The 15,649-nt window shown below is 41.7% G+C and overlaps 1 protein-coding gene across 2 annotated transcripts in view; it reads left to right on the top strand.

Annotated features, from left to right (window-relative positions):
* LIMCH1 (LIM and calponin homology domains 1) overlaps positions 1-15,649 on the top strand; it is a 172,317-nt gene that overhangs the window by 54,849 nt on the left and 101,819 nt on the right. For both annotated transcript variants that reach the window (XM_084286398.1, XM_084286397.1), the window contains exon 2: positions 7,446-7,516. In XM_084286398.1, the coding sequence (XP_084142524.1) occupies positions 7,446-7,516 (71 nt within the window). The remainder of the gene's footprint in view (positions 1-7,445; positions 7,517-15,649) is intronic.

The raw sequence follows: 15,649 nt of genomic DNA, 5'->3' as shown, positions 1-15,649 counted from the left end.
TCTCTTCATTGCTTTGAGGCAGAGACAAGACGTTGAGCTCAGTGAGGAAGCTGCTACTTGTGCTCCGTCTCTGCAGCTGTAATTAGTTGACACACAGTCCTGAATCGGAAGTGTTTAAAGCCCTAAATTCTCTAAAGCTGGAGGAGAGAAAATAGAGGGTTTTATTAGCAGCTGTTTCAGTTTCAACATGTAAATGATGCAATGTAGCATACATTTTGGAGGAGTGGTTTTTCAAGTGTCTGTGAATTTGCTCCTGTGAGATGCTGCAGGCGGAAAAGGGTGTTACGATGGGTTGGAGTGGGTTGGAGTTTTGTCTGTTAGCTCCTTGCCCTTTCAGCAATGCCCAGAAACCTGATTTCCTGTTTTGTTGGACAGTTGCTAGTGGAATCAACGTGAAACAAAGGAAAAATTCTTCAGGCATTTTCTAAAAAAGCTCTAACTTTATTAAAAAAAAAAAAAGGGGGGGGGGGGAGGCGGGCATTTTAGGCTGCCAGCTACACTGAGTTTGGTAGCCAAAACTTGAATTCTCTATTAGAACCAATTCCACCTTTAAGAAACATCATGCTAGGGAAACAATAAAGGCTAAATCAATAGCTCTTGCTTTGGAGAGTAGCTCACTATACAGACTTTTTTCTGCATGCATTGAAAGAAGGACAGTAGGAAGGCAGTGCAGGTGTTTGTACATGGCAAGTCCTAGGGAATCATAATAAAGAAGCTAGAAAATTCGTAGTAACTTCTCTCAGCCTTTCGGTTTTCAATGAGCGGACTGTTTAGCCTGGTTGGGTAAGAAAATAACAAGACCTTGGGGAAAGGTAAGCCTGGAAGGTGTTCATGAGAGCTAGTAATTATTAGTCATCTGCTCCTCTTCCCTTCAAAGGTGCAGCTAGGAGCTTCCAGGAAGGACTGGTTCACCCTGAAGTGGAATGGGCAGTGCAGTAGTAAAAGGGGATTCAATTTACCTAGTCGGCCGCCAAAAAGATGACTCCTCCAGACGTTGAAGTGGAGTGAGGCCAGGCTCTGTGGGAACGGCCAGGATTGGCTTAAAGAGTGCCTTGGATGAAAGAGGTGCATCCTGCATTGCTGTCATGTGTGTGTTGCACTTGTGTCTACGTGGTATGTGCTCCTCCCAGTCTCTGCTCCTCTGACCTGCGTGAGGTTGCGTGCTTAAAGAAAGCAGCACAGAGCTAAAGAACGTATCATTGTGGTACCATTATGCTACCATCAAATAGAAATTATTTCCCTGAAATAACACTTCATTCCTCCTTATTCTCCCAAATAGAGGAGGAGGATAAACGACAAACATCTGACTGGTAAATCTATGTGTGAGAGCCTGCAACCCCCCTTCTTTAATTCATGTTAAAACTAAGGAAGAAATGATGGATCCCACAACACAGGAAATAAGTTTTTTCCTGTAGATGCCTCATTTTTTTTCTTCTTTTAGGTAATAAAAAGAACCCTAAACTGAACCACTGATTGAAACCAGGTATCTTGGGGTGTTCTGTCATATCTGTCATCTGGTATCTAATTTTGATAATACTGCTTGAAGTACAGATAAGAAGCTGGTTACCCGTAAGACAATGATGCACTAGCAATTTACTGACTGTCAAATACAAATTTGATGTAACAGATGACCTGCTGGTAGGTGAAGCTTTTGGGAATTGCGCTGCAGCCAAGAGAAGTCTGATGGAAGTAGCTTTTAAGTTTATTCTTGCTGCTCTTTGCTCTCCACAAAACATTCAGCCTTTAATGAAATGTTTTCTGTCCCACCCTGCCCCTAAGGGAAGGCTGCTATGTTTGGCAGCACACCTGGGCATGTATACAAACAGAGTTAGGGAGGGGAGATTAAAAAGAAGACTGATTTACTCTATCGTGAAATTTTAACACTCCTTAGCAGTTTGCCAGCCAGCTGGGATTATACTACCAGATGTCCTGGCAGAGACGCGCGCGGCTCTGTGTGATCATAAATCCAAACAATGTATGGCAACACCATATGTATAATGCTGCTGTTACCAGTGCAGAATTTTCATGCGGAAAGCTCTGGTGACGGGCAGGATTAGTGAGAGCAAAACCTTCCCAGATTTAACTTTAAAGCTTTGGGTAGGTAATACTTGCTGATGGCAGTGGTGCATTAAAAGGGAATCGTGAAGCCTGTGCTTTATCAGCAGCAATAAGCCTCCTCTGCTTGCAGTCATCTTCTGTCCACATTTCTTGGCCGTTCAGCAGGCAGAGCTATAGTGCAGGTGCTCGGAGGCAGATCTCTTCTCTCCGTTGGTGAGTTACGAAGCAGCGAGGGGGGATTGTCAGCAGCCCACTAAGCTCCAGGCCGAGTCAACAAAGCAATGCTGCTCTGTAGCCTTCTGATTTGTCTGGGGTGTAAGTGGAGCTCTGTTGTCTTCCTCCCAGGGAAAAATTGTTTAATAGGAGGAATAGGGATGGAATGGGAGTTTGGTGCAATTATTTTACTCCTCTTTCTGTATTTTCTTTGTCAGGTTTACTAAATTAAGTGCTAAGTGGATCTGTTCTTTTTAGTGTACGCATTAAATATAAATACATGCCATTCTTAGTATTGTTTGCTCACTAAACTAGGCAAAGGGCATGAAAAATTAGCTGTGGTGGCTTTTAGTTGTCTCTCCCTTCGTGGAAAAGGCACTGGTTATCATCCTGTAGCAAAGAAATCATTCTGTGTGAAGACTTAGAATTGTGTCCATCAAAGGGGCTGGGGGCATGTTTGTGTCAGTGGCATCGTTCTCCCATGCTACATGTTGACACCAAACTGTCAGCTAACCCAGCTGACAGTGTGGTAGTGGCAGAAGGGATTTTAGAGCAAAGAGAGGCAATATGATATCCTGTATTTTATGCTATTGTTGCTAAGGAAAAATGGAGTTCCTATGAAGTGTGATAAAGAGCAAGTCAGCTCTGTGTCACTTCAAAGAATAGGATGAGGGTAAACAGCAGGAGGAAGAAGAGAACAAAGGAGACTTCAGCACGGCTAGTTAACTTTGCAAATTGCACTTGAAGTTAAATAACCAGTATGTGAAAGATCTAAAGATAAATAATATTAAGTGCTTTCTTTACAGATTAATCTTGCTACCCAAGTGTGAAATCTCTCCCCTTACTCCCATGCATTCTTTACATTTTCCAGCTCTGCAGCACAAAAAATTCAGGTGGTTCATTGGTGGCTACATTGGGCAATCTGAGCCTATGCTGTTTTTGTCCTTGATAACAGAAATTCACACCGTGATTCTGTGCTAGATCCTAGTTTCCTAATGTGTACAATATGACTGTTCAGGGCAGGGTTATACTGATAGAAGTTTACGAGTTTAAATCCTGTTGTAAAAGCATCAAACGCAGGATCCAGTGAAGGCTCTCCCAGTTCGCTGCAGTCCTTGTCCGCCATTGTAAAGCAGACTTGAACCTCATCAGTGTTGTTTAGTTCAGAAATCTCTTGTCTGTGCTATGTGAAAAAGGAATTTAATTGGCATATTTGTGTTATTAGCTCAAAAGTAATCTTGGAAGTTGGAAAGTAGGAGTTTGTTACTCTTAAAGTGCCCAAACCTGATGTCCTAAAATCTGTCCTACATCATCTTTTGGTGGCTCGTGTTGTCTGTTACTTATATGGTCCGGTGCTTCCTATTTACATACATGTGATTATTATGGGTTAAGCCTTACTTTTACAACTCCCTGAAGTAGAGTAAAGGCAGTATGTTTTCTAGTTTTGTAGTGGGTTGGACTTATTCATTTACGTAAAAGGTGACATGGGATGGTGAAGTGATTGCACAAAATTGAAATGCAGCATACCTATAGATAAAGAAATGAACAGTCTACCAAATTTATTGAAAATCTTCCCTCTTTTTTTTTTTTTTTCTGACATGCTTCACAAGCCCTCCAAAATGTGTAATGGGTAACAAAGACCTCTCCCTGCTGTGTCTATATTTTTGTTTGCTGCTTTACGTGCTATTTTCAGATGTGCATCCAGCAAATCAGGCTAGCTGTTCTCAAAGTGTTGTCCCTGATGGCCTAATGTTTATTCATCTACTTGTAGCTTGTTGGCTGAGATAAATTTCACCTGAGGACAGCATCTGCTCACTAATTTGTCACCTTTTCTTTTTCATGCCCTTAAGCTGTTTTTCCACCAGAGGCTTTGTAAGCTCAGTCTCATGAAGCACCAGCAGCAACACAAAATGCAAGGAAAACAAAGCGGACTGACGCTTGGTGAAAATAGGGTTGTGTAATGTGGCACTGGTTAGTGGCTGGATGACAGCCACGCGTGATGACATAGATGTAGTGGCATGCGTAACTGCAAGGAACAAAGGAGTTAATCAGCAACAATACTGTATAGAAGAAGTGTTACTGTGTATAAATACTTATTAGAGCCCTTGCCATAAGCTTGTCATGGAGAGTCAGTGTGCTGCGGTTTAGTCTCCTAATATTCCTCTTATTACTCATTTTAGCTTTAGTTTTCTGGGTTGCCAAGTGGTAGTGAAACTGAGAAACACATCCGGCAGTGAAATAATTGCCCTGGATGAAGACGTTTGCAGCTTTTTAGAGAAGAAAATGTCATCCAGATGATGAATAAAAATCAATTCCTTCTTACGTAAATGAAACACAATAATAAATTGTGTTTATTATTAGTGAAACTTTGTGTTTCACTTCTGTTCTCTATTTTTGCATTGCAGTATGACATGGAAAAACAACTCTTTTCCTATCAGCTTTATAAAACACTGAAGAAGTGGCAGGCTTTTTTGTTTTTTAGAAATCATTAGCAGGATACAGCTGTGTTTTTCCTTTAAGATGCTTACCTCTAACTTGTGGGCCCCTGTGCTACAGTGTGCTGACACTGCAGAAGTGAATAGGTAACTCTTCAGCATACCTTGCTTTCTCCTAGACTGCCAAAATGTGTTGTCTATACTGGTGACATGGCTCAGGTCTGAATACCACTCCTCTATAGTACGAGAGCTGATGGGCTAGAGATCTGCTCCCCCCACTTTCCAGTTTTCTGTACCTGGCTGCAGATTTACAGCTCTCTTTTGTCCAGTGAAGCTCAGTAGTAAAGCGCAGCAGCATAAACAGTGCCCTCTGCATGCCAGTGTTTTCAGACTATTGTGCAGTCACTGGAGGCTTGTTCCCAGATATGTGAGAAGATGAACTGGTGGGCACAGAACCGTGCTCAGATCGTATTCATAGCATAGGCCTGTGAAACACACAACAGTTTTGTGATACCATAATTAAACATGCATTTTCCATGTGTAAGCATGCATATAGCTGTGTGTATGTGCCAAGAAACGGAGCTTTAAGTTCCTCTTGGAAAAAATGGGTCCAGCTGCTTGCTCCTCCCTGCACACTTTCTTTTTTTTTTTTTTTTTTTATCTTTGACGTTTATAATGTCATCTTCAGTCTTATTTTTAGTTTCAAGCCTTTCTCTGATGCACTTTTCATACATTTTAATTGGCTAAATCAGGAGACTTGTAGCTGACGAATGCTTCCCCTCTGCAGCTGCAGCATCTAGAATAGGCACAAACCTTTCCATGCCTCATTTACTTCCAGTTCCTTTTTAAACAGACATGCACTGTTTCTAGACCTTCCTGTCTTTCCTCACCTGCTGTCAGTTCTTGTTGTACCTCTTACTAGATGAATTGTTGTTCCAGCTGTGTATTTGCATTTCATGATGTTATTCTTGCAGCAAGATATTATGTATGCAGCCTTCCTACACCAGCAGTAATGACAGCAATACCCATGGGAGAGCTTTTGGCAGGTCTATTCTTACTTCAATTGTGTTCACAGTTTTGGTACTGCTCCCTGGTGAATGCAGATGTTCAACAAACACATGAAAAGATTGACTTCCACAGCTACAACGTTTGATGTTGCTTTAGGTTGAGGAGGGAAATAAAATTATTGTCATCTTCTTTTTTTCCTGCACAGAGCTCTTCCCCTGTGAGTCAAGTCTTTATGAAATAGCTCTTCCTGTTCCTTTCTATTACCATACTGTGGATGAAATAAATGTCAATTTTGATGTGCTGAGTCTATTATTCATCCCAAATGCTAATGGTTATGTTGTCATGATTACCCTCTCTCCCAGCCGATCAAGATTAGAGATGATTCTCTATGATTAGAAGTAGTTTAGAGGATCAGAGATCATTTCCTTCTGGCAAATTGTGTCTGGTTTCTACTGAAGCGTGAGGGCAACCCAGTGCCTTGTTCTACTTCATACGCATTTGAATAAAATCTGACTTTTGACTTTGAGAATATGGGGGGGGGGGTTAAGTTTTGTGAACTGTTTGTGGGAGAAGCTCCTTCATATTGAAAAAACAATATGCTTACAATTAAATGGGGGATTAGGTTTTAGGCTTCTTACTTGCATTTTAATTCCAACAAAGTGTTGTCATCTGTCTAAGGCTGTGTGTAGCTACAACCAGCGTTTGCAAAGCTAGTGCAGCCACTAATCCCGTGGGAAAGTGCCAAACTTGTCAGGTTTTATAAATTGCTGTCTTTATGACAGGAAACTGGGAGGGGAAGGGTCTTGTCTCTGAATGGAACAGCAAGGAGAGAACTGGTACATAAGGACAGATGTGTCCCCAGTCCACTATTCTTCTATGGTGGAAGCAACGCCCAGAGCAAGGGTCTTGCTGAAAGATTGGATGCAAGCCATGAGAACTCTGTAAGCATCCGGTCAATGTTTTGGCTGGGCGAGGAGAAGACCTCCTGGAGGACAATTGAAAACAAGGCAGGCCTTTTGTTTTGGTTTGGTTTGTTTCTGTTCAGTTCTCTCTAAACATAACTATTTTTACATATTTGTTGGTGGTAATACCTTTAGCTGAGCACATCATCTGTTGAGAATGATTTGAGGATGAGAGGCAAGCCATTGTCAACAGGGCAATGAGTCATGGACAGGGCTTCGGTCATGCCTCTAGCATCCAGCACCCTCAGGCAGGATTAGGATTCCTAGATGGTTCCTTCGTGGTCCATCTCCAAGAGGAGAGCTTAAGAGCTTGTAATGCAGAATGTACTGCCTGGTCCCAGCATCCCTGAGAGGGTTGTGTATGTGCCAGAACCTGAGCTTCCTCCAAGTTTGTGTTCATGCTCACAGTTGACTTCATGATGAGAAATGTCATTTCATATGGCAAGGAGTATGGTGGTGTGTGGCTGAAGGGCAAGTGCTTCCGGCTGGATTTGCTTATTCTGGGAAGGTGAGAGGTTAAAGGCAAAAGTTCAAACCCAATACTAGATTTTTAATAAGCTGCAAAAAATATCTCTGTTTGATGGGTTAAATAGCTCAATGAAACAGGAAGAAGAACCTCGTTGAGGTACACAACTTAGTTCTTCGGCAATGCCATAAAATTTGGATGTTTCATTTGCAGTAGATGCTTTAACTGTTTGCTATGAATTGCTCTTGAAAAGCACACCTTCTAACGTATGCCACTCTTTTGTTTCCCCCTACTTTTTTACAGCAAGTGACAGGCAGAAGTTTTGGTGAGAAAGACTTCCGTTCTGGGTTAGAAAACGGCATTCTTCTGTGTGAGTAAGTAACACTTATGGTTTTGAGCCTTGAATATGTTCTTGACTATGGATGAAATGAATTTTAATGAGTATGTCTGTTAGTTTCCTTTTGCAAGCTTTGACGTTGTGCACACTGGTATTTGACAGCAGCATCCTTTCAGTGCCGATGCTATTGTTATGGTGAGGATTGAAATGTGGCTTAAAGAAAACAGGCTTTGCAGAGTGCTTCCCTCACTCCACCCCAGCTCCTTAGCTGAGTTATGTGAAGTGAAAACGATGTTTGCTTTTTGGTTTCCTTTTATTTAAAGATGTTAACCACAGATTGGCGAATGGTGTTCCACACCTGCCTATAGATGTCTCCACCGCAGTGAAGTGTTTTGGAGCAACTCCAGGTCCAAGAGTCTTGGACCTGTCAAGAGTTAACCATCTGAACACCATCAATACTCAGCTGCTTTTATAGTTTCTGGAAAGTTTAGACATCCTCCAAATTTTACCTAAAGGTGTATTTGAATGATGTGTTTTGTAATTTTTGGACAAGAGATGCAAGTTAACTTTTGCATGTTTCTCTCTGTGGTTTTAACAGTGGGTTTTTGGCAAGAGTCTTCCAAAAGCACGTTGTGGCCTTGGATGCCAAAGCTGGTGACTTTTAAGAGAAATTTGGAAGTGTGCCCTAATGCCCCATGTTCTTTGAAAATCCCATGCAGGATGTCAGGTGTTTGGGGGAATCTGCTGACCTGAATCGTCTGTATGGACGGATTTCTTTCCCTGGGCAGGCAGGGTTGTCCCTGAAGTAGGTAACAGCTGTCTTTGCACACCAGAAGGATGACGCTTGTGCAGAACTGAATGCATATTGCAATTTATGAATGAGATCTCCTGAGATATTTAGCTGGAACATTGCAGCTATTGTTTGTTTTATACTAGGAAAGGTGCTGGAACTCGGAGTCTGTTTTCAGCAGTATGGTTGAGCTAATATCCTGTAAGTCAACTGTAGGTAGTTTACAATAGCTTTGAAACTTACTTGTGTAAATACCGCTGTATATCTCACTTGTGTCATTAATCAGATACCTTGAACTTTAGCTGTTAAAGTGGAAAAAAGCATAAAGGAAGTGATACGATCTTGTTTGATTGTAGTTGCATGTCTTTGCTGAGGAGTGGCTTTGGGAGGAGGGAAGTAGTTGTTATTGTTGTTCAAATGTTGTGTAACTCGGAAGGAGCGTGGCGTTTACCTCTCTGTATGCAAGGGTTGCCTCTTGCTCAAGATCTCACTCCTCTGCGTGTTCAATTGAAGTACTGAGTGCTGAGTCACTTCACAGTGCTCTTTAAATGTTAAGGTTGAATTGTGTTGCATGAAAAGTAAGGGATGTGTATTTCAAGATTAGATTCTAATCTTATCTGCAAGTACACAAATGTAGTCTGATTTAAATGCTGTAGATGGAAAGCTTAACTAATGATTTGGTAAAAAAAAAAAAAAAAAAAAAAAGTGTGAATATGTATTTCTTAGGAGGCTGTAAGCTCCAGTAGCATGCAGGTGAAGGGACAACACTTGGTTATACTGCTAACTTGTTCTATAGTGTTGGGCAAACTGCTCGTCCTTGCTCACCCTTGTGGATCTGTGCAAACCAGTCTGAAGGAACCTGTCTCCTCAACCTCTGACCTGAGAGGTCCGTATTACATGTGGCATCTGGCAGCCGTGGTTGGTGGATGAAATTCTAGTAGGCTGCATAGCATTAACCAGAGCCACCACTTAGGCCTTCAAGTCTGGCTTTCTGATGATGAAGAATTTATGACACCAACAATAAAAGTTTGTTCCTCGCTGCATCCAAGTCTGCTGTAAGAACTCAGTAGAAATTTGGAGGTGTAACACAGAGCTCTTAATGCATCTTTGAAAAGTACAAGCTTTGGCAGATGAAGCACTGATAGTTATTTTTTTTATCTCTTGCTCAGTGAAGCACTGGTAGTAAAGCTGCCACAGGCAATATTGACTTTGCAGATAGGAGTTTTCTGTTTTGTCAGAGACCTCACTGGGGTACCTACCTTATGAACAAAATCTACCAGTATTCAAGCTCTCTCTTCCAATCTGTTGAGCTTTTATCACGACTCAACAAAGTAGATGAAAACTGCATCTTAAAATCTCTGATAAGCTAGAGAAAGCAAGAAAGGAATTAGAGGTTTCTTAGGTTTCTGAAGATGGAAGAAGACATTACCTTTGGCCTGGTTTATCGGATTTGCAGCTTGAAAGTTTTAGGAAAAAGCCAAACTTGCCTCAGTTTGTCTCCACAGTAATTGCTAGTGTCATTAGCTGACAGCTCACAGTCAGGCACTTTTGCGGGTGATGTTCATGTGAGCATGGACTGGGGCTTACTTTCAGATGGGTGTTTCAGTGTTCTTGTTGTCTGTTGTAGTTTGAGATGAGGACTGAATGTGAACTTGGGTCCTGAGGGAACCCAGCAGCTACAAGACTGGGAACTGATGTCAGCAGGTAGACACAGCCACTTTGCCCTCAGTCTCCCAAACAGGTCTCAAGCTGCCCTTGGACCATGCAGGCTTTTTGCCCCAAAATGGGAGGAGGTAGGCACCATAGAATCACAGAATGGTTGGGGTCGGAAGGGACCTTAAATACCACCCAGTTCCAACCCCCTGCCATGGGCAGGGATGCCTCCCACTAGATCAGGTTGCCCACAGCCTCATCCAGCCTGGCCTTGAACACCTCCAGGGATGGGGTCCAGTCTGCTAACAGCCAGACTAGCCGCGTGCAAAATGACACAGGGGAAATGTTTGTCTGCAGCAGGTTGTTGGAGCCTTTCACACAGTAATGCCAGGCCTCCCTCCAGCTGATTGCAATGCTTATGGCCTACACTTCGTCAGGTGTAGGTTCCTGTTTCAGCAAGGCGGTAACAGGAGCTTTCCCTTTTCTCTCTTATCTGCTCCTTCAAGGGATATTTCAGAACCTGTAGTGACGCTCGCCTTTTCCTGCAAGGCTTTTGCTGCATTTCTCTTCCCTGCTGACAGACCCTTGACTCATAAATCTCTCCTAGCTGCGGCTCTGGTAATTAGCAGACTACTGAGATGTGAACGCTTGAGGTACTGCTGTAGCACTCCACTGCAAACTCAGGCAGACGTCACTACACTGGTTACAGATCATTCATTCACATCCAGCAGCTATGCACATATTTCAGTACATGAAAAAAACTACACCATGCCAAAAGCTCAGGCTCTTGGGAGGGACGTGTTGTGCACCAGCAGCCTGACTAGTGGGGAAGCCTTATGCTCCTGAGCTAGCCACAGGCACCTGCAAGTCCTTGTGCCTGCTTCCCTGGGAGTGTTTGCTCGGTCACTGGCATCTCGATCAGCCTCATTATGATTCTTTCCTAGCTCACCGTGCTCAGCTCAGGAACATATTTAAACAATGCAGGATGCCATCAAGTTGTATGCTGACAGATGAGAGTAACACAAGCCCTTCCTTCTTGCTGGCTTTGAAAGCCCACTTGTGCAGTTTCCCTGACAGTACCAGCTCTGGCTGTTCACCCAGCTGTGCTTAGAAGCCAATGACTACTACTTCTGTTTTTCTGAAATGATTTCATGGCTTTTTAGCATAGCTGCCTGACATCGGTGCAAATGGCAATTTCAGCAAGGGACATCAGACACAGCTAGACAGAGGCAGTTATTGCTCTGTTCTTGCTTTGTGTATTAAATTGTTGTATGCAAAGACTGAGGAGCTTCCTGGCTACGCTGCTGCATGTGTGGACAAATATGCCTTCCTGGGGACAAGACAGAAATCTGTGTGAGGAAGGAATGCAACATCAACAGCAGCAAATATCTCTAGAAATTCCCAGTTTGTGCTCCAGCATACTCCCCTTTCCCCTTTCCCCTTTCCCCTTTCCCCTTTCCTCTTTCCCTTTTTTTTTTTTTTTTTACATAGCTTTAATAGTTAGGTTTTACCTAGATATTCTCTAGATTCAGACATCTGAATGAAGGTTGATTGCAACAGGAAAAAGTTCATGCTGTCTGCCCCTACCTGCCCCACTGATATGGTTAGTTCAGCTTTACTGAAACAGTAGGTAAGGGCATAGAAGTTGCTTTTATTTCTAATCATGCAACAACTGTTATTAGTAAGTTTAAAATCATTACATGAAGGCAAAGATGAATACAACTTCTTGTAACCTTGCCCGGTTGTTAATTGCTCTAATACTCTTGGAGGTGTTTTTAAGGAGAGAAGTTCCTTTCTGTTCTCCCTGCTGCCTGCCTCCCCTCCTTGCCCTGCACTGCTGCTGCAGATTCTCGCCTGTCACGTTGGGCATTCAGCAGTTAGAAAGGTCTGTGGGGATGTGAGACTTGAAAATCCAAGTTATTTACTTGATATGACTATCAAAGGGTTGAAGGTGCCTAGTGAGTAGGGAAATGCACCTGTAAGCATTTATGAGAAGCAATTGGAATCATATCTTCTCTCAAGCTTTCTCAGCAATCAAGCTGCCCCACCACTCTGAAAGTTTGCAGTAATGTTAATGAGATTGTAATGTCAGGAATAGGACCAAAACATAGCGTTATTAAAAAGTAACAACAGCTGGGATGTGGACCTTAAACTAAATCCAGATTCAGATATCAGCACAAATGAGTTGGCCTTGCAGTGCAGTGCAGGAGTGTCATGATAGTGTGAATGCCATGGGTTCCATATGTAGAACAGTTTTTTTGCGTGTCTGCTATATGTTTGTATGTAAATCAATTTATAGCAGTAAATGCAACCATAATAAATCTTTGATTTCACTCAAATGTGAAAGTTCTAACAAATACTGTTGGGAAGCCATGGCATAAATACGGTGAAAGAGTAATAACCATATGTGATTAAAGACAGATGTCACTTGCATATGCAGTTCTGGATACTAGATTATGAACGTTTTCCTATTTTATTTTTTTTTTCCCCAAGGTATTTATTTTCTAGATTAGCACGTGGTGTTATATAAGTTACTAAAGTGTCCAAAAACGGTGATTAATGTTTGTAATCAGCATTCTTTGACTCTGCTCTTTACTCTATTTTTTGAAAGAGCAAATACAAAGGGGGTTTGTTGCTTTTAACTGAACTTGGTAAAATTGGCCATGTACAGTTAAGGGAAAAGTTTTACCCTTTTCATATGCAGAAAAATTTCTAGGAAAGGCACTTCCCTTCAGTCATGCATGTTAGGGATATATGCACTTAAAAAATAAAACTTGCAATCTTTATTGTACTTTTAAGTGTGAGAAAAGACATGAGGAGTTATTCATGGATACTGATTGTTTTAACAGTATTTAAAGAAAAGCATGAAGTGGGGCTATAAATCTACGTGAGCTGAAAGTGATTGTGATCAAGAATTACTTAAAGGAATTTATCATTTATTCTGTCATGAGAATCATTTTCTTCTATAAATAAGAGATCTCCTTGGCTTGTGTTCTTTATGTCTCTGGTGATGAATGAGCTGCTTATTCTCGGAGAGCAGAGTTTCTTTGGGCTTGCATCATGGTTACAGTGCATCTGACCAAGCTTTGGGCTGACATGAATGCTGTTTTCAGTGAGGACTGGATATGTGCCAGATCAGTGCAAGTATAATGCTATGGGATAGTTAAACTTTGTCTTCTGCATCAGTGGTACTGCTAGGTGTGGAACTCGACTTCAGAACAGCTTTAATTATCTATAGGGTATTTCAGTTGTTTGGCTGTTTAAAAATCTGTTTGGTTTTGCAAGTTAATGTCATTTACTTAAAATTGCCCTGCCACTTGGGGAGAGCTGGTAGGGGAAAACAAGTATGCAGTCATTGTAGGTTGTTGGATTTGTATATGTTATTTTACTTATCTGTCAGTGGTGTGGCCCTGGTATCAATTCAGCACTTGTCCCTGCACTGTACATCACACAGCCTCTTGTCTTGCCAGATACCTCACTGGCGAAGTTAGTGGCTGCTTAGCCCCTTCTGCTTAATTAAGTTTTGTTTGAATTTGCTATTCCTGGAAACTAAGAAGGTATTTGAGTTTCATAGACATACTTGAAGTTTTGAATGTGACCCATGCCTTGAGGTAAGAAGGGATTGGTGTTCTGTGGTTTTCAGGCTGTGTATTGTAAAGCCAAAACATTATCGGCATCATGGATTTGGCATGTCTCCAGTTTAGAGAGACGGGCCCCAAGGCTCATTAAGCATTAAGATTTAGGTTCATGTGAGGACATCTGAAACAGTTTTATATGAACCCAGAGTTTTTAATCTTTAAGTTTTACTACTGTGTTAAAATGAAGAGCTATTTATTTGTGTGGTTTAGGTGAGGGGTCAAGGGTAACGTAAACCATAGTGCTCAGCTGTGTGCATGAGAAGGGGAGAATGGCCATTGAGGACCATGCTTGAGCACAACTAGAATGGCCTGTCTTTGTATTTATGTCAAAAAAAGAAATATGCATCTCAGCAGACTAAATAGTAGGGTTTTTCCAGCGTAGGTTGGTGATTGACAGAGCAAGAGACTACGGAACACTGATCCATTCAAACTGAGTTTTGCTGAAGTGCAAAGCAAGGCAATCCTGTGAGAGGTTTCGGCTTTCCAAGAGTTTATGTTTAAGAAATTGTTTTGGATAAATACTTTGGGTAATTATCCACACTTATTGCTGCTCCCTGTAAAGCTGAGAGCTGTAAATCTACAGGTACATGAGACAGTCTGCGTGTCTACATTGTGGCAGTAGGTTCTGTATAAATAGTCCTCGTGAAGGCACAATCTTCCCTCTTGCCTTTCTTGAGCTGTTTTGCAAAGCCTCTATCTCGTTCGTATTTTTAGTCTTTGGCAGAGCAAGGCCCATGCAATGCTGTGTTTGGCTGACTTGTTTTCTCAGTCCTACAGGTTTGCGTAGTTCTGTATTCTCCTTTTACTTATTAGACGGGACTGTGAGCCTTTTATATGACAAAGTCAGTTCTGTTTCGCATGTTAAAAAAGCACCTTGTTCATCTGACCCTACATAAATAATAACAGGGGCATCATTAGCAATCACTCAAGAATGTTTTCCCAAAAATATTTTTGTGACCTCAGGAACATCTCGATATTTTGAAACTTCTTTGACACTTCCTTTGCAACAAAAATCTATTGACTTTTGTTGTCTGTGTTGTTTCAATACGATTTGCCTGTATTTAAGATTAATAGTGGGTTTTCCTAGCCTTTTCAACTACTTTTGGGCTTTTTGGAGCTGCCACTATGTAGCATAAGGTAAAAATATGTAGATACTGAAACGGGTTGGATTAATAATTGTCAAGTGCTGAGAGGCTGCTTGTTAGAATATAAATCTGTAAAAATTAAAAAAGATAAATGTCTTCTTGAAGGCTTATTGTGGATTGAATTTCCTGAACTCTCAAATATGAAACGCCTTCTTACTTTAAGTTCAGGTCACTAGGAAGCTTTTCTTTTTAGGAATATGATCTGCTATTTGAGCGAAGAACTCTGTTGGATACATATCCATCCAGGCTGGAATCATCTGTGAATGGCACATCATCTCAACCTTTCTTTCTTTTTCTTTCTTTTTCTTTTTTCTTTTTTTTTTTTTTTTTTTTTTAATTTCTGAAGCTTATTCTCTGAAAGTGCTTCTGTTCCATTTCCTCTTAGAAACAAGGTCTTCTTAGAGGCTGGGTTTTGGCAACCATCCTCCGAATATTTTCTTAACTGACGCTTTCTTGCAAGAATTTCATGTGCAGTTGTCTTGGTGCTTTTCATTAGATCTTTTATCAGCTGTTGCCTGAAACGCCTTCTCTTCCTGGCAGAGGTTTTTCAAATTCTTAACTGCTGATAAACAACCCCAGGAAGGTCTCATAGGTTAGTCACACAGTGGCTAGTCCTGATTTCAGCCTGGCTGTCCTACTGCAGAGATACTTTATCTTCTGGAATTTCAAGCCTTGGGGACGGTACCAAATAGAGCAACTGATTCTTCCCATACCTACCAGAGCTGTTTTGCAGGGAGAAGGAAATGACCTAGCTTCTCCCTATAAGAGGGGGAATGGATCAGCTTTCCAGTGCCATTGTGCCCTGATGTTTCCATAAGGTAAGGCAGCTCTCAGGTTTTATCTACTGTGCAGAGTCTTACCAGCAACATGTAGCAGCCAACTACCAAAGGATCTAAGCCAGGATCTGGCCAGGGGAAGGGGTGGATGGATGTGTGAATATAGCA

Source organism: Netta rufina (assembly GCF_964035555.1).
Source record: "Netta rufina genome assembly, chromosome: 4".
Lineage (NCBI taxonomy): Eukaryota > Metazoa > Chordata > Aves > Anseriformes > Anatidae > Netta > Netta rufina.
This window is presented reverse-complemented; position numbering and strand designations above follow the sequence as displayed.